The sequence below is a fragment of the Lissotriton helveticus genome, chromosome 1_2 (genome assembly GCF_964261635.1).
Source record: "Lissotriton helveticus chromosome 1_2, aLisHel1.1, whole genome shotgun sequence".
Classification (NCBI taxonomy): Eukaryota; Metazoa; Chordata; class Amphibia; order Caudata; family Salamandridae; genus Lissotriton; species Lissotriton helveticus.
Window position 1 is genome coordinate 173,219,830 of NC_136058.1, and position 25,223 is coordinate 173,245,052.

At 45.5% G+C, this 25,223-nt stretch overlaps 1 protein-coding gene across 2 annotated transcripts in view; it reads left to right on the forward strand.

Moving 5' to 3' along the window:
- The window catches only part of TUT4 (terminal uridylyl transferase 4), a 1,200,849-nt gene that overhangs the window by 279,010 nt on the left and 896,616 nt on the right, over positions 1-25,223 (forward strand). For both annotated transcript variants that reach the window (XM_078670586.1, XM_078670594.1), the window contains exon 10: positions 11,939-12,008. In XM_078670586.1, the coding sequence (XP_078526712.1) occupies positions 11,939-12,008 (70 nt within the window). The remainder of the gene's footprint in view (positions 1-11,938; positions 12,009-25,223) is intronic.

Sequence of the window (25,223 nt, forward strand, 5' to 3'; positions counted from 1 at the left end):
GGTCTGCTTCTCCTGAAGGTAAAAGCAAGAAAAAACGACATCAGGAAGCGTCGACGTCGAAAAAAGTGAGTTCGACGTCGAAATCTAGATCGCCGTCAGGTATGTTGACGTAGAGACCAGTGGAAAGAAGTACATCGACGTCGAAGTTATCGCCGCTAAGGCACAAGTCGGCGTCGAAGCAGAGATCGAGGTCGCCGTCGAGAAGCTTGTCGACGTCGAGGCGTTTGGTATTGGTTGCTGTGAGGATGACGTAGAGAGTGAGACGATAGAGAGAGTGAGGTCGACGTCGAGAGGGAGAGTGAGGTCGACGTCGAGAGGAAGAGTGAGATCGACGTCGAGAGAGAAAGTGAGATCGACGTCGAGAGATAGAGCTACGACGTTGGGACCTGAGTATAGAAGATGATCAAGGTCGCCGTCGAGACATGGGTCGACGTCGAGACATAGCTCGAGGCTTGACAGGGCTCTGTCGATGTCGAAAAAGCAGGTGGCGAGGTCTCCGCCACCTGCCTCACGGTCGAGGTCGAGACACTCTGGATCGGCCTCTCGGACCTCTCATAGGTCTTTGTCGAGGTCGGCGTCGAGGGCTTTGGCTGACCCCCCAAGGTCTATGTCGAAAGACCTGACGTCGAGGACATCTGTGGACAGGTCTTCAGTAGTCAGAGCCTCTCCGCATAAAGAATCTTCTATTGTGGCACATTCTGGCTCGACGTCGAGAAATTCAACGTCATGGGGCAGGCAATTGGTTCCCAGAGAGGCGACTTCAAGATCTCCGCAGTCTATTCGGAGTTCTTCTTCAGCGTCTTCTTCCTCAATGGGAATTCAGATTGTGCAGGTTACCCCGCAGGGCTCTCCGGTGCGTAGAACACCTCCTGTGAACATGTCTCCTAGCTGGCTGGAAAGCATACTCCATTGGAAGATGCAGCCAGGGCCCAAGGACAGGCCTCTTACTTTTGCAGCTTCACGGCCACCGGCTGGTGGTTCTCCAAGAAGATCTAGATCTCCGGTGTGGAGGCGTTCGCATTCTAGGGAGCGCAGTAGGTCTCATCGGTCTCCTACTCCTAGGAGAAGGCATAGATCTCCTGCCTCTTTCTCTTCATTGAGATCGTCTTATAGAGACTATTCACCCACGATCTCATCAACACCACCTTCCAGGATATCTCCGGTAGATGATCTGGGAACTTTCAATGATTTATTATGCTGTGGGGCTAGCAAATTCAATATAACGATGGCAGTGCCTCCTGTGAAGTCTTCTGTCATATTTGAAACGCTACATCATAAGTCGTCTGCTAGACCTCTTCTTCCGTTGGTGCCTGGTTTGTTGGAACCGGCAATGAAGACCTTCTTGTCGCCAGCTACGGTGGGCTCCGGGCCTTCAAGAATTGCAAAACAGTATAAAGCTCCGGTTCAGGATCCTCTTTTCCGGAGTACAGATCCACCTCCAGATTCTCTAATAGTGGCGGCGGCGGCCAGGAAGGCCCACTCTGCTAAGTCTGTCTCATCTGCTCGCCAGACAAAGACAGTAAAAACATGGACTCCTTGGGGCGGAGGATGTGTAACACAGCTGGATCAGTCATGAGAGTGGCCAGTGCTGCGGCTTTACTGGGTCGCTATGATCGCCTCTTCTGGGACTCTGCCTAGATTTGCGGAGAAGCTACCTAAGGAAGATCAGAAGGATTTCCTTGAGATTGTGGGAGAAGGTGGTTTGGTTTCAAACCAGAGTATAAGTGCGGCGGCTGATTCTGCGCCTCATGGGCCTTAAGCCAGATGCCCAAAGGAAAATAGTTAATCTGCCCTTCAGTGGCTCAACATTATTTGGATCTCATGCGGATGATGAGATGGCCAAGATGAAAGCGGAGCTTGATACTCTAAAAGCGGTTGGCCTAGAGAAAAAGAAGGAGTTCCGACGTCATTTTCGCCCCTACGACAAGAGGTCGTTTCAACAACGTGGGCAAACATCAAACTGGTCGTCGCAAAACCAGGTGCAGTCTCAGCAGAGGTCGCAGTTTCAACAGCGCAGTCCTGGGCGGGGCAGAGGAGGAAATAGACAGCAGTCCTCTGCAGTGAAACAACCTCAGAAGCAATGAGAAAGAACTTTCTCCACAGCTGTGGTCCACTCCGGTAGGAGGAAGCATTGCTCTATATTTGGATGAGTGGAGAAAATTGACAAAGGACAGATGGGTCATCGGCATAATCCAAAATGGTTATCTCCTCAAATTCAAATCACCTCCTCCTGCCATACGTCCAAAGAGAGTTTTTCATCAAAGTCAAAAACTCCTACAAAAAGAAGTAAACATCCTTTTGTGCAAAAAAGCCATAGAGGAAGTTCCTCTTTCACAGAGAAACCGAGGTCTGTACTCCCGCTTCTTCTTGGTGAGAAAGAAAGGTCCCAATGCAGAATTCAGACCTATACTGGATTTAAGGTTGTTGAACAGATTTATTCGAAGGCATAAATTTCGGATGTTAGCGCTCCATCAAATATTTCCCCAGTTACATCAGGGGGACTGGATGTGTTCCATTGACCTGAAGGATGCATAATTTCATGTTCCAATCTCAAAGAGGCATCGCAAATTTCTCAGATTTCAAGTGTCTGTTCATCACTACCAGTATGCAGTACTTCCGTACGGACTAAAGTCAGCTCCCCGAACATTTTCGAAGTGTATGGCGGTGGTAGCTGCCTTCCTTCGGAGACAGAGGATTTTCATATATCCCTACTTAGACGACTGGCGACTGAAAAGTTTGTCCCCATCTCTTCTGGAAGATCATCTTTCAATATGCCTTCACCTCATGCACAAATTGGGTCTTCAGGTCAATTTCAAGAAATCGATAATGAACCCAACGCAGCAAATCCACTATCTGGGAGCTCTTTTGGACACAGAAAAAGAAAACGTGCGTCCTTCGGAGGAGAGGTGGTTATCAATCAGGACTAAAAGTCAGCTTCTTGTTCCCGACAGTTCACCAAGTATCCTCTCTTCTGGGGTCGATGGCGTCGTGCATCTTCATAGTTCCAAACGCATAATGGAGGCTAGCCATTGGAACAGAGATCTGTCCGTCAAGGCCGGACCAGATTCGGGGGCGTTCCCGCGATTTTTTCGCTCTCCGCCTCTGCGATGTCGTCATCGCGGCGGTGGGCGGAGTTTCGTTTTTATTTCTTGGGGTGTTTGTTTTCGTCATTATGCCGACCACGGCCGCCGGAAGAAGTCCAGGTGAGTGTTCGTCCCGTCCCCCCCTCCCGCTGTCCGTGTCTTTCCCGCCCCCCCCCCTGTCCGTGCCTGTGGTGTGATTGCACCGCAATACGAGGTGCTTGTTTTGTGTGTCCCCGCCCCCCCCCTCCTCTGTCGAGTCCTGGCGGCGGCTCAGACATCCTGTGTTTCCGTGGGGGTTGCTTTTGGCTAGGCATAGCGCACTTGGTGTAGCGTTGTTGTAGAGGCGATTCCACACGTTCTCAGTCGTGTGGTAATTGTCCCAGGTTGGAAGGCCACAAATTGCGGCGAATATTTTCCTTGAGGCAAACCGGCAGCACTCCCAGTGCAGTGGATTGAGACGGTGGGGAGCTTTGGTGTGGGGGGGTTCTATGCGCAGGAGTGCAGTCGTGGATCCGTGGGTTGTCACTTGCGTATTGCGGCGAATTTCCAGGCGTGTTGTCTGTATGTCTTGCGGACACCTGCAGAGGGTGTGCGTGTGGAGGGTGGGCCATTGCATATGGAGCTGTGTGCAGGTGCGGGAGAGCTGGACTGTAGGGGTTGCTTTCTCATGTGTGTTGGTTCCGTGCACGTCGTCAAGTACAAAGTCGTGCTTGGGTTGCACAGAGCGTGGGTACACATTCGTGGTTGAAACACACGGGCTGTTGACGGTCCGGAATTGTGGAGGTACGCACGTTCTAGGTGTGTTCTATTTGTGTGTGCATAAGTGCGTTCTTGGTGTTTTAAATCAGCATGCCACAGCGGCCTCCATGGTAAGGGCCTGCAGTCAACGATCTGCCGTGTCAGTCCGGGCGTGTCAGCACTTCTCTAGTTGTGTATCACAAGATAAAATCAGCCGCCGATATACATGCGTATTCAAAAAGTGCCTTATAACATGCTCCTGATGCTTTGCGATAAACTGCCAAGTGCTCATCAACATTCTCAAAGTGCTTCATGATAATCTACTGAGGCTATCTCATGTTAACGCTCGACAAACCCAACCCGTAGTGCCTGCTTCATGATAATCTACTGAGGCCGTCTCATATGTTAATGCTCGTTCTTCCCCGTTTCCAGTCGGCTGGCGTTTCCGTCTTTGCGAGCCCCCCACCCCCCTCGTTGCTTGTTCTTTCTGCTTTGGTTATCTGGGAGGAACAGTGCCCTCAAGCTACTCAGCTTGCGCCTGGGCACTTACACATTTGCAGCATTTTGTTGATATTGGGTAGTGGTTGGTGATCAAGGTTCAGATGATGCAGACCACCTCCTCATTTCCTCTGCTGTATTCTAGAGTCTCTCCATGGGACTTGCCCTTAATGCTATTTTACAACACATTGTGAGTGCATTTTCAGAATTCCTTTAGATTTATTTTAGAGTTGGGGTATCTGTATGCCATGTTAGACCATGAGCCTTAATTTACATTTCGTCAAAGATAAGGTTTGGTTACCAACTGAGCCAGCTTTTAAGCAAAGTGTCTTCTTATAGGTTTCATTCTGAGCAAGAGTTGGTCTTCTCCCTCGAGGTCCCAAGTCAGTAGATAACAGTATGTCTTGATGCTTGCAGAGTTTGAGACTATCTCAATAGAGCTGCACTGTTTTGTAAACCTGATGCATTGTTTGTACAGCTTGGGGGTTCAGTAAAACGCTCATCTACAAGTACCCCAAGTAGATGGATTTATATGGCCTCATTAAAAGCATATGAGACAGCAGAGGCTCAACTTCTAGGTAAAAGTGGTCGCTAGGTGTACTATCTGGCTTTTTGCTTCACATGCTGAGATTCTTTGTGTTGTTGCTCAGCCATGTGGGCAGTCACTAATAACAATTGTGTCCACTGTTATAAAATAACGGTGGGAGGACCATTCTATTATTGTTTGGGGGTTTTGAACACAGTCCGTACTTGAATGATTTGCATTCTTAATACATTTTCATAGTGGTGCATAACATGTAGTGTTTGATGTTATTTATTGTTGCTTGGTAATCTCAAACTTAATGACTGGCATGAGTAAAGCAGCGGAGATGGTAATGTTGCAATTACTCATCTCTACACTTCCTTGTCCCAGTCCTTTGCAATGTTGGCAGAGTTTGAAGTAGAGAATGGTTGTCGGAACTTTAAGCTACCATTTACACTTTATTTGTCGTTCTGTTTGTGGTGAGTGTTGACGAGGATTGTAAAACAGCAGTGGTTGTAATGCGTTCGGACATGAAAAACAGTATTGCTGCCTGACTGACTATTTTTCTGGTGGCAAAGGAGAGCTTGGGGTAAATTCCAGTCTCTTCTGCAATGCATCTTCAAGCCTCTAGCCGTCCCAGAGTCTTGTGAAATTGCTTGTCTGTGTAGTTATTCAGTTCAGTTCCATGAGTTGGCTTGCTCTCTGTCAGATTCATGACTTTTAGCCTTCATGCCTGTCTCCTCTGCGACTGCTCCCTCAACACCCACCTGTCCCACCAACCCAGTGGTTCTTAAAGAACACGTTCTCCAATATTCATCATGAGCTGGGTAGCTTTTCTGTGAGTTGGGTCCATTCAGTTCTGCAAGTTTATGTCGCAGGCTGTTACTCTTGGGACTTTTTCGTGGAATCTGCAAGCAGTGCACACGCTGCCAAGTGCCTCTCTGAGTAGGCCTTCACCAGAAATGTGTCCCATTCAGTGCTCAGCAGCAAGAACTACCACAGGACATCCCTGCCCACAGCCTTTCACTAGATTTGCGTTTATCGCCATCTTCTGCTCATACTCTCATCCCGTCACTCACTCTTCCCTTTCACCACACTCTCCTTCTCTCACTGCCTCTCTTCTGCTTATACTCTCATCCCGTCACTCACTCTTCCCTTTCACCACACTCTCCTTCTCTCACTGCCTCTTTCTTCTGCTCATACTCTCATCCCGTCACTCACTCTCCCTTCACCACACTGTTAACTCTCTCCAATGCACCATTTTCTCTCACCCTAATTTGTTTTTCCTTCTAGTTTTTCTGTCCTGTCCTGCTCTGCTTTATTTTCCACTCCCTGCCTCTCTTTCTTCTGCTCATACTCTCATCCCTTCACCACACTATTAACTCTCTCCAATGCACCACTCTCTCTCACCCTTATTTGTTTTTCCTTCTTGTTTTTCTGTCCTGTCCTGCTCTGCTTTGTTATTTTCCACTCCCATTTAGTTTCGTTTTGTCTTTATTTCTATCTTTCTATAGTTCATTATCCCATGGATATTTTTGCCTTCTTTACTTCTCTTGTTGACCATTCTCTTTGTGTCCCGTTTCCATTCTTCTCAATATCTTCTTTTTGCCTCAATTTCACCCTTTCCTCAGATTCTTTCAATCCGAATTTCATTTCTCGTTCATTCTCTAGCATCCTTTATATTGCAATTTTCTTTCCTTTCAACATCAACATTGCTTTCAATCTGCCCCTCTCCTAGTCTTTTTCTTCAAATTTCACTTTTCATCTATCTCCCCCTTCCTTAACCAAGAAGGCTCGCGGTGAGTGAGAACGGGGGTCCAGAGGGGAGGCTACAGCCCGGCCTGTCAGAACTGCTTTTTGAAGTAAATCTTTCTGCATTTGCAGTTCACGTGGTGGCAACAACATAGGTTTTTTTTCTGTTGCTCTCATTACAGAATCTCTACATTTTCCAAAATAATCGTATTTCACCTCCGGATCATTAGTGGAACTACACCATCGTTTCCGGTCAGTGGACTGGTTGGTTTGTCGAATCATGGGATTTGTAGTTCATAGCAAAGCTTTTATTACTGTTAGAACAGTTTGTATATAAACCCTGTTATTTGTGCCGCAATTCTTGGCCATATGACCCTGCTCTACCGTGTCTGTTCCACCCTGCAACCTGTCAATCCACCCAGCCGTCATTCCCTTTGTGACCTTGCACCCATCCCGTTGCTCGTGCTTGCTGTCCTCCCCCCTCAGTGCTTGTTCCCCTGTCCCCCGTTGCTTGTGCTCGCTGTCCTGCCCACCTTGCTGTCCTGTTGTTGCTTGTGCTTGCTCCCCTGCCCCCCGTTGCTCGTGCTTGCTGTTCCCACCCCCCCCCCCGTTGCTTGTGCTTGCTGCCCTGCCCCCTCGTTGCTTGTTGTTATCCATGCCAATGATTGCCTCCAAAGTATAGCATAACATAAGAATGAAAGGAACAATGGTGGCACCGAAACCAATCAGCGTGCTCTGACGTTTTTTTGCGTTTTTCTTAGAAAGCGGGGGCGCAAGCATATTTTTTCAGGCTCGTACTCGCGTATACGTTTTGTGTTCATCATCGAGTTCTTTTTCAACGAGTACTAGAAACTCACAACAGCCTGTGCTGCATTTCAAATGTCATGTGACCACCATGAATAGGAAGATAATCAAGTTTTTATTGCATTGTTGGACAGGCATGTGTAATACTTTTAACCAAGATGTACATGCTTCAGACCATTGTCTTCCCGACAAGACGGCTATTATGTAAAGCATATCTGTTTGTCGACTGGTAAGATGCCTACAATGCTGTTGGTCATTGTTCCCATTTCAAAATGTCTGCTTGTTTGAAAAAACTGTCTCCAGCTACATAAAAGTGGTGTTGACCCTTTCCCAGAGAAAAATTCAGTCAATTTTGCATTCTGAAAGGATGGGGACGAGATACTTAAACAGAGATGTAAAATCCTCTGTATTTATTTCTAACATGGAGTTTTTATGTCGCTTTACTGTAATTTCTTATACATAGTGAACGCTGTACATGAGCACCAGTTACGTTACACTAAGGACACTTTTTAGGTTTCGCCTCGCCGAAGGCTGCGCTTTGCTCAGCTTTTCGGCGCAGGCGAAATCTAATGTTAGAACAGTGTGGCTTGGAATCTGCCCCTCTGTTCCATTGGCTAGCTCCATAAATGGAGGCTAGCCATTGGAACAGAGATCTGTCCGTCATAGCCGGACCAGATTCGTGGGCGTTCCCCCGATTTCTTCCCTCTGCAACGTCATGCGGCCGTGGGCGGGGTTTATTTTATTTTGTCTTGCAGAAATGACGGGGTGTTTTAACTCAGACAGCCTCCCTTGCACAGAGTATGGTGTCGGACGAGCTGCAGACGGACAAGCTGCTTTAAAGCGAGGCTACGTGGAGCAGAAATGACGGGGTGTTTTAACTCAGACAGCCTCCCTTGCACGGAGTATGATGTCGGACGAGCTACAGACGGACAAGCTGCTTTAAAGCGAGGCTACGTGGAGCAGACATTCAAAATCAGTATATCCACTACAATAAACACATATGTGTCTCTGTCTCCATAGCAGGATGTTTTACTGTTCCCGTCACTTTAGTGAACCATGTACTGTATAATGGAGCCAGTGCTGGTCTCCAATTAACATTGGCACCGACAGCAGTGGGACCCAATAACCCCAAGTCAAGCTGCCTGCTGTTTTACTCCCTTTTTCACTAAGACTTGTCCACTAAGACTTGCCTCATCAACTTTGCAATAAGAAGTGACAAACGATTTGAACATGTTTGAGTTTAATTCACCATGCGTTTGTAATACATGTACTTTAATTCCATGTAGAGTAAAAAAGGAACATTCCCTGATTGGTTAAACTCTATACATCTAAATCGAACATCCTGGGTGTGCACTAAGCTGCACAGGGACTTTGACAGTGCAGGGCAGCGTGGGAGGAGAGACCTCTCCTCTTTCTCTCCTCCTTTTTCTTCCCTTCTCCCCCACCTCCCTCTCCCTCTTCTCACCTCTCTCCTCCCCATCCTCTTTTCCCCTCTCTCTCTCACGCTGCATGCGGCCTCTCTCTCTCTCCACATAAGCACACTCCAGGCAGTCCCCTCTCCTCGGTATTTGATAAAATTGAGTGCAGAGTGTGAGTGCAGAGTGCAAAGTGAGTGTGCAGAGTGCAAAGTGAGTGTGCAGAGTGCAAAGTGAGTGTGCAGAGTGACTAGGGAGTGCAGAGTGACTAGGGAGTGCAGAGTGACTAGGGAGTGCAGAGTGCATAAGGAATGCAGAGTGTGTAGGGAGTGCTAGAGTGCAGAGTGCATAGGGAGTGCAGAGTGCATAGGGAGTGCAGAGTGCATAGGGAGTGCAGAGTGCATAGGGAGTGCATAGGGAGTGCAGAGTGCATAGGGAGTGCAGAGTGCATAGGGAGTGCAGAGTGCATAGAGAGTGCAGCGTGCATAGGGAGTGCATAGGGAGTGCAGAGTGCATAGGGAGTGCATAGGGAGTGCATAGGGAGTGCAGAGTGCACAGGGAGTGCATAGGGAGTGCACAGGGAGTGCAGAGTGCATAGGGAGTGCAGAGTGCATAGGGAGTGCAGAGTGCATAGGGAGTGCAGAGTGCATAGGGAGTGCAGAGTGCGTAGGGAGTGCTAGAGTGCATAGGGAGTGCAGAGTGCATAGGGAGTGCAGAGTGCATAGGGAGTGCAGAGTGCATAGGGAGTGCAGAGTGCATAGGGAGTGCAGAGTGCATAGGGAGTGCAGAGTGCATAGGGAGTGCAGAGTGCATAGGGAGTGCAGAGTGCATAGGGAGTGCAGAGTGAGTAGGGAGTGCTAGAGAGTGCAGAGTGAGTAGGGAGTGCTAGAGAGTGCAGAGTGAGTAGGGAGTTCAAGGGAGTGCTAGAGAGTGCAGAGTGAGTAGGGAGTGCTAGAGAGTGCAGAGTGATTGCAGAGATTAAGCTAATGACAATGTAAATGACTGCCATTTATTTATCTGTTTTCAAAACCAACACATAAATACTAATTTTGTCATTTACAATGCCAATAACTCTAACTTTTCCAAAGGCGAAACCATTGCATTGTAAATGCTTGTTTAGGATGCCTGTAGTGAAAGATTTTCTGAAAGGTTTACGAAAGGTGTATCCGACATTCAGGTCCTCTTCTCCACCTTGGGAACTTAATGTGGTGTTAACTAAGTTAATGGGTACTCCTTTTGAACCTATACATAAGGCCTCCTTGCAACACTTAACTTGGAAGGTAGCGTTCCTTGTAGCCATTACTTCTGCTCGTAGAGTGAGCGAGATCCAGGCTCTGTGTTGCACGGAACCTTTCATTGTGTATCATGCTAGTAGAGTGGTACTCAGGACGCATCCTTCCTTTTTGCCCAAGGTTGTGTCAGATTTTCACACTGAGCGAAGCAACGTTTTGGAAATAATTTGGAGCTGTGTTTTCAGCATAAGCTTGTGCCCAGGGATACAAGTTGATCAGGAACTTGTTCTTTAGTTTGATTTCGATTATTTACACCCTGGAGCAGAGGGTGTTCCTGGAGCACAGCAATCATTTATATACTTCCTGTAAAGCACGCAGTGCTCGAATCCTTGTAAAACTTTAGAGATTTTCACATTAGTCAGACTATAACATTACCGACTTTTTTCCCAAATCCTACCAATCCTGCTGAAAGAGCTCTACACTCTTTAGATCTTAGAAGAGTTCTTAAGTTTTATCTGGACAGAACAAAGACTTTGAGGCAGTCAGACCGTTTGTTCATCAACTATGGTCCTATTAATACGGGCTCTGCGGCTTCTATCTAGATGGATTGTGTCTTGCATTGTTCTAGTGTATCAATTGTCAAACGGGTCTTTGTCAGGAACACCTAAGGCTCATTCTACAAGAGGGAAAGCTTCCTCTACAGCTCTCCTTAGAAATGTTTCTATGGCAGAAATCTGTAAGGCAGCTACATGGCGTTCAGTTCATACCTTTACTCGCCATTACTGTCTTGACTCAGACACACAGGCTGATGCTCAGGTTGGTCAGGCATCGCTCAGGAATTTATTTGCTGCTTCTAGCTAGAATATGTGTCAAACTGTTATTATTTCTATTTTCTGCTCGCTCGCTTTGAAGTGGGTATAAGCTTGCTGTTCTATTCAGTGCTTATAACTATTAATGAGTATCCCCTGGAAGAGAATGATTAGTTACCTGTAATCCTAGTTCTCTTCCAGGGGTATACTCATAAAGTCATAAGCACCCTCCCGCCTCCCCGGGCGAGCAGTAGCATTATGGTTTTAATATGTGTATTTTGATATTATATATGCAGATACCTGCAAGGTTTACTGTACCGTACAAAAGAACTGACCTGTCACCTGTGGGGCATGATGGGAGCAGAGTTCCCCTGGAGGCCTTAAAGGCGAGGTGCCAGTCTGATTTTCTGTACAGGGATGTTATTTCTTTAAGCAGCCTACATAGGCTAATTGCCTTTTATTACAGTTTCCTTGATGACAATAAAATGTTTTTCTGTCTGTGGAATGCATTTTGGGCTCCTGCCTTTTTCTTGCATTGTTTCTATGGTTTATTTTCATTCTGCAGAAAATATGTAATTATGGCTTTATTAGCCTATAGGTTATGGTTGGGCTGCATATTATTAGTGTATACATGTATATGTGTATAATTTGTTTAGTACTATGTACTCTTGTTATATATTTACACATATATATGTATTTAGTTATGTGTTCCGGGTTCCCGCTCATGGGCGGAGATTATTCAGTGCTTATGACTTTAATGAGTATACCCCTGGAAGAGAACTAGGATTACAGGTAAGTAACTAATCCTTATCTGAACCTTTTTCCTATCTACAATGAATGAGCATACTTCTGCGTGTGTGCTACTCAGATTGAAAATAGATTGAAAGGTTGTACTTCACACAACATAACGTATGTGACTTGGTCTTTAATGTGAGTGTGTGTCTGTTCCTTGAAATAATTAAGTGCTGGGTGAGGGGAAACCTTCTACTTCCATTTTTTGGTACCCTTTATGTAACCTGTGTCTCTTGTAACTACAATAAGGGTTTAATGGCTGGCTCTTAATTATCCACTCTCTTCTTTTAAGATCTTTACTCGGATGTTGAATCGGATTTCCATGCCAAGGTTCCTGTTGTCTTTTGCAGAGATATTAAAAGGTTTGTTTTGTAATGAAAATAATGACCGGGGGTGTGTGTTTGAATAGTGCTTCATAATAGCAGAAACTGGTTATAAATGCTAATTTGTTTCTTAAGATTCGCAACTACATACATGTACAAACAGAGGATGACACACAAACGCCTTATTTTGCTTTAGGCAAGACAAGGGCAATCCATTTAAACAGACTAGTTAATGTGTAGTATTGTATCACTCTGCCATCATGCATGTATAGAAAACCAAGATGTTATGGTTTTATTGAAGGCAGTACTGTAAAAATATATGTCAGTGTTAACTGCTTCCTTTCACCGTTTGAATTTGAATTGAGTTTGGGAAAAATATTAATGGCTTTCGGCTCTTTCACAAGGAGCACAGTAGTTCCCTTCACTCCCAGGGACTATTTTGGCACAGTGCGTTTATTGAGGCAAAAAATAAGTACATAAACAAATAATTTTGCTTTTAGCCAATGTGTATTTTCTTGTTTTTTTTTAATATTGGCGAGGGCCCGGCAGCTCTGCTAAATTTGACAAACTGTGGTAAAAGAAAACTAGCATTGGCAAAGTCAAAACCTGGCGGCCAACTCCAGACCTATTAACTTTGCCAGTGCTTAGAAGTGGATGTATTCAGTTGATACAAGCACAACAGTCCCACAGTACTCTCCAGTAGCCCTTAATGTACTTTTTTGAGTTTACTTTTGACTTGTTTTTTGTCTCCCAATATGAGAACAATGTGCATGCCAGTTTTTGTTTAGTCACGATTTGATCAATTGATTAGGTGCTTCCAAACCCATTGTTCTGCCTTCAGTTTTAGGTACCATGGTGATTGTACTTGGACACATTGAGATGTCTGTAAAATCACCTCTTTTTGGCATTATTTACTGACTGTCAAGAATGGTGCTTACGGCTAACAGTTATTCCCATCAAGGGAGAAACCCAGGAGCTGTCTGTGCTGCCATGCACCCTTCCGCCCACCCCCTCCACTCCTCCAGAATTATCAACATTTCCTCTTAGCCTGTACTGGTGTTAGAGAAGTTTAAACCTGTTGTTCCTCCCCCCTTCTGCTAATGCTTCACAGATTGTGGTTCTCAAACGAGCCATGTGGGCTACTTTTATAACTGTTCCCCTCACACTCTAGTACAGATCCTGTCACCAAGGTGGATTTGGACCAATCATCATCAGCTGTTCTGACTCTGGCACTGATCGACCCTCACGTATGGAGCAATGTGATGCTTTTATGTATGCTGCCGTTAAGTTCGGTCAAGAGTCAAATGTATGGAGATGGCAGCTCCACTCATAGCCACTCATGCTGCTCTGGCTGCTATATCATTCATGAAGGCACCCACTGTAATGGTGCCCTAGATGCTTTTCTGAGAAGATTCTGGCCGCCGTGGCAAGGAAAAGGGGGGCCGAATTTGAAGACTAAACTCATTTGGAGAATATTCTAAACACTCAGAAGTTTGTTTGAATGGAAGCCTAGTTGCATTTTGTTGATGCCCAAATGCATCCAATTTTATGGGGTTCAAGTCACGGTAAAGAGAGATATCTTGGTATCTTATTTTTAGCCAATAACATTAAGAAAAAAGACTTGAGACACTAATTTCAATTCTGTCAATATATTAAAATATCATATTATTTTCTGCATGCAAAAAGTTAGTCAATCAATGGAATAAGCATATTCAAAGCAGAAGCTAGTCTTCTGTAAGTGTTAAGCCGTATGTTTCATTCAAAGTCCACAGCTAAACTCTGGCCAACCCTCTGCTCTGAAGCTAAAAGCAAAATGCTTAAAATCCTGTTTCCAAAAAAGCATTACTTTTATAATGTTTTAGGCAAAGAAAGCACACAGTTTTCATAGCATGACATTATGTAACGTGCAGCACTGGAGTATTACTCATACAGCCCCAATTGCATTACTATTTTAAAATAATTGCGTTATCTGACAGTGCTCATTATTTGTTATTAATGCAGATCATGAGAGAAAACACTTAACTGTTTTTTCAGATAAATACATTAATATGTTAACAGAGGCTCAGCTGGGTGGCCATGCAAAACATCCGTTCCCTAAGAAGTTAGTGAAACATTTTGTTGAGTGCAAGTAGAGGCCATGGCTTGCAGCTGAATGAAAATTAATTTCTGAAACAGAATAAAAACATGAACTTGTAGGGCTTGTTCACACAAATAAACAAGTATTCTTTTAAACACTTCTTCTTAATGTGGCCTAGTCATGTGAAGCAAAGCCATCCTAAATTAAGGCACTATATTTTTTAAATGAAAATTAACTCCCACACTCCTGTTGGTTTTCCTGTTTCAGTCTTTCAACGACAAGAGGGTGACAGAGAGGTAGACAACTAGATGCCTTCTCAGTGTAGGGGAGCAGATCTTTATATTGACCTACAGAATACAAGTCTTCTTGACACCTCACCGGAGACAGACTTAGACTTTCCTTCACACCTTTTACCAATGAGATTAGCTATTTTTCATCTGTGATTGAAAAGGATGCGCAGGTCTTGTTTCTTGTGTTGGCAGCCTATGTCAAGTCAAGCAAAATTCTCCAGCTAGTAGTGACTGCTCTCGAACAACTGCTTGCTTTCAATGAAGGTTTGTTGGATCTAATCAGTGGGGCTTGGGCAAAAGCCCTTTTGTAAGATCCTGCCTGTGGTGTGGCCACAACAGACTATGCTTTTTAATCCAATATTAAGTCCATAGAAAGCCTATTGTTTTATTCGTCAACGTGAAAATACTTCCTGATGGCACCTCTCGAGAGAGCGTATTAAATGCCTTGGTGCTATGGGGTGCAAAGGTTTTGAATCTGCAGGTTGGACATGGCGAGCATGGCACATGCCACATGGTTGTTGGTCCATTACACTCACTCCTGGTGGAAAATGACTGGCCTTTTACCATCAGCTTGCCTGACCATGTGAAATGCCCTTACAAATACTGAAAACCAGTTTTTAGAAAGTAGACAGTTGCATGCTCCATGAACACTGGTTTAGTTCTGTAGATTCATACATGAGTTTGTTCCACCGGCTTTTCTTGGGATGTTCAAGCAAACATACGCACATATAATTGGAAAATCGGCTCTACGTGAGCATGCTGAATTATTTCTAGAGTCTTTCCTGCCCAACAGTGAGTGATAATTTTGTCTGGCCTCTCCCTCCAGGCCATTTCAGTAATAATTTTGCAAGTTCTATTGCTATTCCGGAGGCAAGATTCCAACCAGAGGCATCCTTCTCAACTTGTCCAACATCCCTAACCGTTCTTTCGCCAGTAGAGGGGCAGCAGTGAATCCATTGGTAGGCAGAATCAAAAATAGCAATCCTCCTGTGCTGCAGCCACCCCTTTAAAAGCATTTTAATTAGTTTCCAAAGAGCACAATCGCCCAACAGAAGGATAGGTGTATGTAATTCTGGATCACTAAAGAAGCATAACTTCAGATCAGAGGGTCCTCCAGATAATCCAGTATTGTTAGACCTTTTTCTGTCACTGCCACAACAAATCATTCTTTTCTAATGGATACCACCTGTGAATTTCTCACCGTTTAAATATCCCAATGCGCCAGCATTCCACAGAAACTTTTCTTTACAGCTCTCCCACTTCGACGAGGGTGTCACAAAGCCACGGCTCCGCACAACATCATTGGAACCGTAAGAAGCCCTTGTCGGCGTCCTAATGTTTCAGCACCTTCGACGTATGTTTTTTTTTTCTAGGCTCTCCATAGTACTAGGAAGTTTTGTGACTTTTTTTCAGGAATAGCAGCATTGTTGCAGGGGAAGAAAGTCGCCTCTGAGGAAATCTGGATTTAAGCCTTGCATGGAATGTGAGGGTCAAATGTCGATCACAGACCCTCAAGATGGTGGTGTTTAAGTTCAGACCACAACGTGCGGAAGATGAAACCCAAGGCATTGAATGACCGTTTGAGAAAGTGCCTCTTTTGCATGGTTAGCCACCCACTTTTTGCCTGGTTTTGATGTGGTTTCAAATGTAGTGCACAGGTCCCTGCCAACCAGATGCCCTGTGCCAGTGCTCCTTCCCTAAAACAAACCCCCAATTGGTACTTCTACCTCTGGTAAATCCCTAGTACATGGTACCCTGGGTACCTATGGCCTGGAAGCTGAAGGAGAGTCCCTTGGGACCAGTGCTTGATTTGTAAAATGTGAAGTACAGGTGCTTGATTTTTTTTGTAGGAGGCCACACCCACTTCCACTGGCTCCACCCACTTACTCTATTTGCTCCACCCACTTACTCTATTGGCTCCTCCCACTTACTCTATTGGCTCCTCCCACTTCCTCTATTGGCTCCTCCCACTTCCTCTATTGGCTCCGCCCACTTCCTCGGCTGGCACCGCTGAAAGCCACGTGTAATACCCGATCTGAATTCCTACCATGGTAATATAATAGTTGACTTGATACGTGTTGGTTTTCGAGCTCTTTGGAAAGGATATCTTAATAAAATCAAGGCAAAACAACAAAAGTGACTGGATGTCATGACTTTTGGAACCAAAGCTGATGAACTATTTCTGACCATTAAAGCCTGACTCCAAACTAATGCTTAAATTACTGTCTACTTCTGTTGTATTTTGTGACTCCCAAGGCTTCATCCTAAACTGCCCCGGATCAGTCTATTACTAAAAGAGAGTAGGATATGACATTATAGAGCTTCCAGGAACAAGCCCACTATCAAGGCATCTATCACATGAAGAATATATTGGACTCTGCTAGAGGCACACTATGGACCTCCCTGGTATATGCACAACCTGTAACTGATTTATGCACATCATTCAGTCCTGTAATATGTCCAATACTGTAATTGTATTTATATAGCGCTTCAACACCTGACGAGGCTTCAAAGCACTTTTCGGTGAGTAGCACACTACTCCGGAACCCAAAAAGGAGAAGTGGTGGGTAATATAGGGAAATATATATTTATTTGAGCAAGAGACATGTCAATCTGTTAGTTTCATTGGATAGTGGAGAGATAGAAGAGGGAAGCGTTTAGAAATTGTTATTTAAGAGATCATAGTAGTAAAGTGAGGTTTGGTATGGGTCAATCAATCAATCAGGGAATTGTAAGCCCGCTACTCACCCGTGAGGGTCTCAAGGCGCTGAGGTGGGGGGGGGGGAGGGTGTTGGTGGTCTGTAGATCAGTCTAGCCAAAGAACCTGGTCTTGAGGGTCTCCCTGAAGGTGTTCAGGGAGGGGGTTTGTCAGATGGCTGCCAGTAGTTCGTTCCAGGTCTTGGCTGCAATGTGGGATCTTCCGCCTGCTCTGGTTCTGTGGATTTGCGGGGTTTCGGCCAGTGCGAGGTTGGAGTATTGGAGGTTTCATTTGGGGACGTGGAAGTTGATTCTGTTGTTTAGGTATTTGGGTCCGTATTTGTGTAGTCATTTTTAGGTGTGAGTGAGGATTTCGAAGGTGAAACTCTTCTCCACGGGGAGCCAGTGAAGTCTTCGTAGGTGTTGGGTGATGTATCTGTGCTGGGGGATTCCGAGGACGAGTCTGGCGGTGAAGTTCTGTATTGTCTGGACTTTGCGGAGTAGGGATCTGTTGATGCCGGCGTAGAGTGCGTTTCCATAGTCCAGTCTGCTGGTGATTAGTGCGTGGGTGACTGTCTTCTTGACTCAGGGTGGATCCACTTGAAGATCTTGCTGAGGATGTAGAGGGTGTTGAAGCAGCTAGAGGTAACGGCGTTGATCTGGTGGTTCATGGTGAGTGATGAGGGTCGAGGGAGGGATAGAGGAAGGAAGAATCTTGAAAGGGTTATTATGGAGATCATAGTAGTATGATGAGGCTTGAGATGAGTAAAAGGAGAGATGGAGGAGGGACAAGTCTCTAGAAAGGGTTTTACTCTCATAAGTGCATTGTCAATGGACATACACCGAACATTTCTTACCCTGATTGGCACCCCTTAGCCCTTAAAATAATTTTCCCAACATACAACAGTGTCTTTTGCTCCCTAACATGAAGGGTAATACACAATGATGTAGCTGTCAAATCCCAAGCAGCACAGAATACAATTGACGACAGACTATAAAGAGTTCTATGTTTGACAGGGTGCATAGAAGAAGAGACAATGGACCAAAATAATTTGAATTTTGATACCATCCTTTTTCGATTTCATGTATAGCAAAAGCGACACTTGAAGGTTAATAAACACATCTGTACAAAATGCACTACACACAATATTGCAAATGCACAGGACACTTGAAACAGCCAAATACACAGTGCTGGCTTAGAGAACACGTTTTGCATTCTGTCTTTAACACTTAAAACGTTTAATGAATTGATATATTTTGTAGCAATCAAACCATAACCTTGCAACTGAAAAACGAAGGAAAAACACACAAATGTGTCTTACACCTAAGAAAATTTATGAAATTCACAGCAACTGTGGCCAAAGTGCATTCTGGCTGCATTGGTCTTTAATATAGAACGGAACAGTGCCGTGTCAAAGTAGAGTTCTAAAACTTCTGTGAGGCCAAATCAGCTTACATGTATTGGGTGTGAGGGAGGGATGCTGCAGCGCCTTAAGTGCTATTAGTAAAATACGATGCAGCATTTTGTATTCGTGACTATTCTTACTATGAAGATTTGTTTAAAGTAAAAGAAACAAGCATTTGCAATGCAATAGGTCTCGCATTTACACGAGTTTGAGCTATTGGCATTGTGAATGACAATGACTTTTATTTATGTTTTATTTTTTGAATCCTAAATAAAAGGCATTGTCATTTACAATGCTAATAGCTTAAACTCTCACAAAAGCGAGACCTATTGCATTGCAAATGCTTGTTTGCTCTGGGGCAGACTCATTATGGGTGTTTGTAGCGGAAAACGATGACCAGGCTGAACGAGAGGGGCGAGAAAGCACAATGTTGCATGCACTCGGGTTTCACTGGAGATACAGAGAGTTTAAAATCGCTTGTTCATAGGTGTGACTTTATGGAGCTCGAAACAATAATGAAAATAACAGGCGGGGGAGGAGAGGAATGATAGAAGGAAAATAGAAGGGGGTAGAGAGAACACGAGAGGAGGGAAAGAATCAAATGGATAGAGCAAAGGACAGCAAGAGAAAGAAAAGAGAGGACCTAGAAGGAGACAGAGAGGGGGAATCTGGCCCTTCCTGCCACATAATTCCAGTAGCCCTGATTAGAACCCAAATATAATATGAATAGTAATCGCACGCGGTACTAAACCTCAGACATATGTTTTAAGAGGGCTTGATTTAGAGAAGAGTTTAAAATAAAACCTCAAAAATCCGCTCATATTTATTCCCTGAAAAAACATTTCTGCGCCCCCAAGGTCTTCCCCTTGCAAAGTGTCCTAGCAATTCAAAACTTGACACCCCTTAATTACAGTTTGGCACTGCTTTACTAAAACCACCGTTCAATTTGCCATCCTCTTCAAACACAACTGCTGAGAAATTTTGAACAAAACCGCCGTCATCTTTACACACAATTATGTCACAATGCCCACATCTTACTTGCCAACCACGAATATACATCAAGATTTGTCAAACACGTATATCGAGGCGAGCGTGGTGTTTGATTAACCTTTGCAAACATTACGAATAAGCGGCTAAACGCCACTCCAAAAGGCAGTTTAAGACCTTTCTAAAGTTTTAGATCCAGAGTCAAAAAGTAGGCTACAGCAAACTCAAATCTAATAACAAGAGCCCAGCACTGCCGTACTTACATTTTGTGAAAACATACTACTACTTATTCACGACCTCTACCCACACGTACGTGAAAAGAAGAGGGAAAGAACTTTTGCCGAGCGAAGCAATTAACAAGCCCGCGAGTGGTGCGCACGCGCCACAGCGAGACATGTGGTTTCAATTATCGCGCCCGTGTCTGGGCACTATAATTGAAACCACATGGAGGCGGTGCGGGTAACCGACACCAATAGGCCATGTGCAGAACAATGCCCCTGCCTTTGACCGATTGCGTGCTGTCTTTGTTACATAGACGCACGCAAAGGCCAATAGCGTGGGGCAAAACGAAAAGCACAAGCTTGAGCGTGTGCGATTCTAAGGTTAGTTTTAGAAGCCGCTACATGAGGGCTTGCGCCAGAACAGCGCATGCGCGCTGTTACAGGCTCAACCTAAAAAGGGTGGCAAGGTCTCTGGCTTTGAACTGTGACATTTTCTATGAAGTTAAAAACACTATTCCGTTTTATCTCACGCATTCTCACCACACAAGTTCATAATGAACACTGCAATCAGGACTGTGTGAAGGAGGAGGGGTGGCTTTTCTAGCGTTGGCCTTAGGGCATGTCATTGCTGACTCGAGGTAACTACGAAGGCAGTGGACCTGCTGTCCCTTACATGTACACAGTCACCAACAGGTTCATCAGTGAAAATTCATTGTGAAGAGAAAATACCTAAACTCAACTGATGCTGTTTCTTTAAAATCAAACAAGTAGGTAATGCCATGTTCCAGTCTCCAGCACCCTGCAGTTATATAGGCTGCCGATAAAGGCTTCCCCACTAGTTTAAAGCTACATGGTAAGTGACTCTGTCCTCAGGTTCCGATGCACTGTATGTAATGGGGGGCAGTGAAGAGCCCCCATGACTCACCTCGGCCTGGAGTTGCAGCTTTTTCATTTTTGCTATAGGAAACCCAGTGGAGGGAAAACATGTTCAATTAGAGAATCATTATTGCCAGAAGCATTCTGCTGAGCAACTTCCTAGACCTTCAGTAACCAGTAAGGAGCTGCTGAAGGCTAACATGACAGGTAACGGACATGAAGAGTCCAGCCTTCTTTTGCTCCTCAAGGGGCTCTCTAACTTGCTCGGAGGGAGGGGAAAGGTTAAGGTATGTTAGCCGCAGAAATAAACACTGCTCTTAGAGAGCCCATTTGCTTTTTTTTTGTTTTTGTGGAAGCTTGAAAGTTGAAATTCTGTAACCAGGCCGGAGTGCATGCATTGACGAGTGTGTGGGAGTCAGGCTGAGCAGCACAGACAATGTGGGAAAAGTAAAGCTGTCTCATGTTGTGCATGTAGTTTTTAAAAATTACGGTCACCACCACTGTCTCCTGAAAATAATTTATAGCCCTTTCCCTGACAATAAAGTGCCGGTGCTGAGCACCGGAAACCACTGGCACAAAATCAAGCACTGCTTGGGACCCCCCTCACTGGGACAATGCCACTGCCCTTGCAGCTTGCATGCCCCTGTGAGTGAGAGAATGACAAAGTCGACATGGCATCATGCCTGGGTGCAATGCCAGCTAGCACTGCCTGACATCATAGGTAAGTCACCCCTCTAGCAGGCCTCACAGCCCTAAGGCAAAGGTGCACAATACTACAGATCTTCCTGGGTGATTTCAATCTCCACTGGGACTCTTTGGAAGACTCGGCTGCCAACAAGCTTGCAACCTTTCTTTCTGCTAACGATCTTGCACAACACTGCTCGGAAATTACACATGCCAAGGGCTCAGTTCTGGACCTTGTGATTTCCAAATCAGACCAGATTACCACTGCTTCACCCATCCTTGTGGACTGGTCCGACCATTTCCTCATTCCCTTCTGTTTTCACCTCTCTCACATTTTAAGTCTCGGCCAACCCAAAAGAGCCTCCACGTGGTTCCGCAACACAAAAAAACATTGATCTTGAGACTCTATGTGATTCTGCTATGCAGTCTCTTCCTAGTCTAGACCCCAATACGGATGTCAACGATCTCACTCCCCTTTGCCTCTCAATCCTCGCAGTCGAAATCAACAAGGTTGCTCCACTCCAAAGCAAAAGGAAAAGACCCACCCCATCAGTTCAACAAAGCGCTCTGTGACGTAAGGAAAAACCTTAGAATCTTAGAGAAGCACTGGAGACATTCTCCATCCACTCCCAACCTCTATCTTTTACGTTCAGCAAGATCCATATACAACAAACACATCTTCCAGGAAAAAACATCACACTTCAGATCCCTCCTCGATTCAGCTAAAAACAGACCCAAAAAACTTTTCACCCTCATCAAAAACCCAAATTGTTCTCCCCAAACCATCAAGCCTGAGGATGCATCAAAGAAAGCAACTAAGTTCACTACATTCTTCGACCAAAAGATAAAATCTCTGGTGGAACAGGTCACCCACCCCACCCCCATCGAGGAGCGAAAATCCGTAGTCACTTGGCAGAACTTTGCCGCCATCTCAGAAGTTGATCTCCTCAAATGCATCCGCGAAACCAAACCCTCCAACCATTCCTCTGATCCCATTTCCAATGGAATCGCCATTGATTTCTATACTAACACTCTCTCCTACTGGACCAGGCTAGTCAATCTCTTCCTCAGTCAAGGATCCCTCCCAAGTGTCTTCAAAACAGGACAGGTTACCCCCCTTCTAAAAAAAACCCTCTGCAGATGCAAATGACCTCAATAACTTCCGCCCCATCACCAATCTCCCTTTTCTTTCAAAGATCACAGAAAAATGTGTTGCAAAACAACTGTCCCAACACATTATGGACAATAATCTCATCGACATGTTCCAGTCGGGCTTTATTCAAAACTGCAGCACTGAAACAACCCTGCTGCAAGTGATCGATGATGCGCTGCATAATCTCGTTTCAGGGGAATCGTGTCTTCTGATTTTTCTTGACCTCTCTGCAGCTTTTGACACTGTTAATCACACCACCCTCCTTAACATTCTTCAACAGAGAATGGGCATGGAAGGCACAGTACTCAAATGGCTTGCCTCTTTCCTCACAGACCGATCCCAAATGATCAAGATTGCAAATAGTCTCTCGTCTCCACTGGTGGTTGGTCAAGGCGTCCCTCAAGGTTTTATCCTTGCTCCCACTCTGTTCAATCTCTATCTGGAACCATTAGGGAACCTTCTAAGCAAATCTGGAATCCTCTACCATCTCTACGCGGATGACACCCAAATCTACCTCAAGGTGTCTTCCCCTCATGATCTCTCACTACTCAGCTCTACTCTCAACACTATTCACAACTGGATGCTAGTTCACCAACTCATTCTCAATCCCTCCAAAACGGAATTCCTCCTCATATCTAGCTCTCTCTCTCCGCCTCCTGTTCAAGCCTGGGTGGATCAATCAAATCTGCTCAACAGTAAACCCATCATTGTGGACTGCGTTAAATCCTTAGGTGTCATACTTGACAAAAGACTCAACCTAATCTCACACATAAACTCCATAGCCAAGAGCGCACGTTATCAACTGCGACTCTTATGGGCGATTCGTCGGTTCTTCCCGGAGAATGACCTAAAAACCTTGGTCCAATCGCTAGTTCTCTCTAGACTTGACTATTGTAATTCTCTTCTGACTGGCCTTCCCAAATCTCACCTCTCCTCCCTCAAATCTGTCCTCCATTCAGCAGCTCGCTTCATTTCAGGGTCCAAACGAAGTGACCACATCACTCCTATCCTGTCTTCTCTCCGATGGCTTCCCATCGAGGCTAGAGCTATCTACAAAACAGCGTGCATCACCCACAAAGCTTTGCATTCTTCCTCCCCTCGCTATCTGGCGAATAAACTCAAACTGTCTGGAGGCTCAAGACCTTCTCGGAATGCGGAAAAGTTCCTTCTTGAACCCCCCTCCTTCAAAAGAGAAAAACTGTTGGCACAATCGTTCTCGGGTAATGCGGTGAGAACCTGGAACTCGCTTCCTCCTTCGCTCCGTGCCATCACCTCCATCCGGATCTTCAAAGCGGACCTCAAATCCCTTTTATTCCAAAGACACTTTCAGAGTTAATTCCCTCCTTCTCAGACCCTGCCAGGAAGTTCTTTAGTCTTTTAAAATTTGTCACATATGTTTATATTTTTGCTGTACATCCTGTGCTTGCTGTGTTTGAAATTGTTTTCCGTTTGCCTGCGTTGTTTTGATTCTATGGCCTGCTATTGTTCGCCAGGAAGTTCTTTAGTCATTGTAAAATTTGTCATATTTATTCTTACTTTTGCTTGTACAGTCTGTTCATGCTATTTTTGTTTGTTCTATACCTGCAACAGTTCTCTCATGTAACGTAACTGGTTCCATTGTACAGTGCTCTGACACCTTCGGGTAAAGTCCGCGCTTTATAAAAATGCATTAAATAAATACAGGTGAGGGCTTATCTGCATGTGCAGATATGCCCCTTCAATATTGGGCACCATTTCCCAATATTGTAAGTGCCAGTGAAGCCATAGAAAGTGCATGGGCTGGGAACTCGACATCTCCAGTTGCACAGCACCATGGTGGCTTTACTGATTGATTATAGGAGTGTGTGGTACCAAACTGCTCCTTTAACTAAATCCACACTGATGCCAGTTCGGAATGTTCGAGGCATGTGGGCTGCTAAATTCATATCTATGCATAGATCGCCGCCTAGTGTTGGGTCCGGATGATTGCACATTGTTGTCCTGGAAGAGTCTTCGAAGTATCACGAGATAGGTGGCTCCTCCCCTGGACTACAGTGCGCATGGGCATCGACTCCATCCCCAGATTGTTTTTTTCCGCCATTGGGTTCGGATGTGGTTTCGACGTCTCCGTGTCGGAACCGAGAAACTTTGATATTAAGGCCAAAAGGCCTTCGTTACCTGCGTCGGTATTGTTTGCGTACGGTCTCGAGCGTCGTCCGACTCTTTGAGCCGGAAATCTACGCAGTCAAGTAACTCCTCGGACATCGAGGCCCTCTCGTCGCAGCAAGACCCCGACGAACTTAACATGGAGCGGAGCCCGTTCAAGTTCTGCCCCCTCTGTGGATCCAAATATCCACATATCGATGTGCATCCGGTCTGTAATAAATGCCTATCACCGGACCACAACGAAGAAACCTGCATGGCCTGCTCAAAATTCAGGTCCAAGAAGACGCTCAAGCATCGGCGCGCGGCGCGCCTGGAGGCCCAGCGAGCGACACCGGCACCCGACAACATATTCGACGACCCCGAGGAAGAAGGCGATAGCCACCATCTCCAGATATCGCCACCGTCGACGGAGGTCCAGGCCGATCCAGAGGAATACGTCGAAGGACAGGCCCAAGACCTTGAATACGTCGGAGGTAGGGGACGACGAAGAAGTTTATGGGGCCGCGGAAGATGGCTCAGAGGAAGAGCTATGCCCCGAAGTCTACATTATTCAGGCTCAGGTCACGGGATCGCCACTCGGCCTTACCCACGACCCTGCACCGCTATCCCCGGCCCCGCCTTCTGGCCCGGCCACGGACACTCAAGCGGAGCCGCCATTGCACGTATCGAAACCGAAACCTTCGGATTCTACGGCTCCCAAGATGGGACGTCCAGCCGA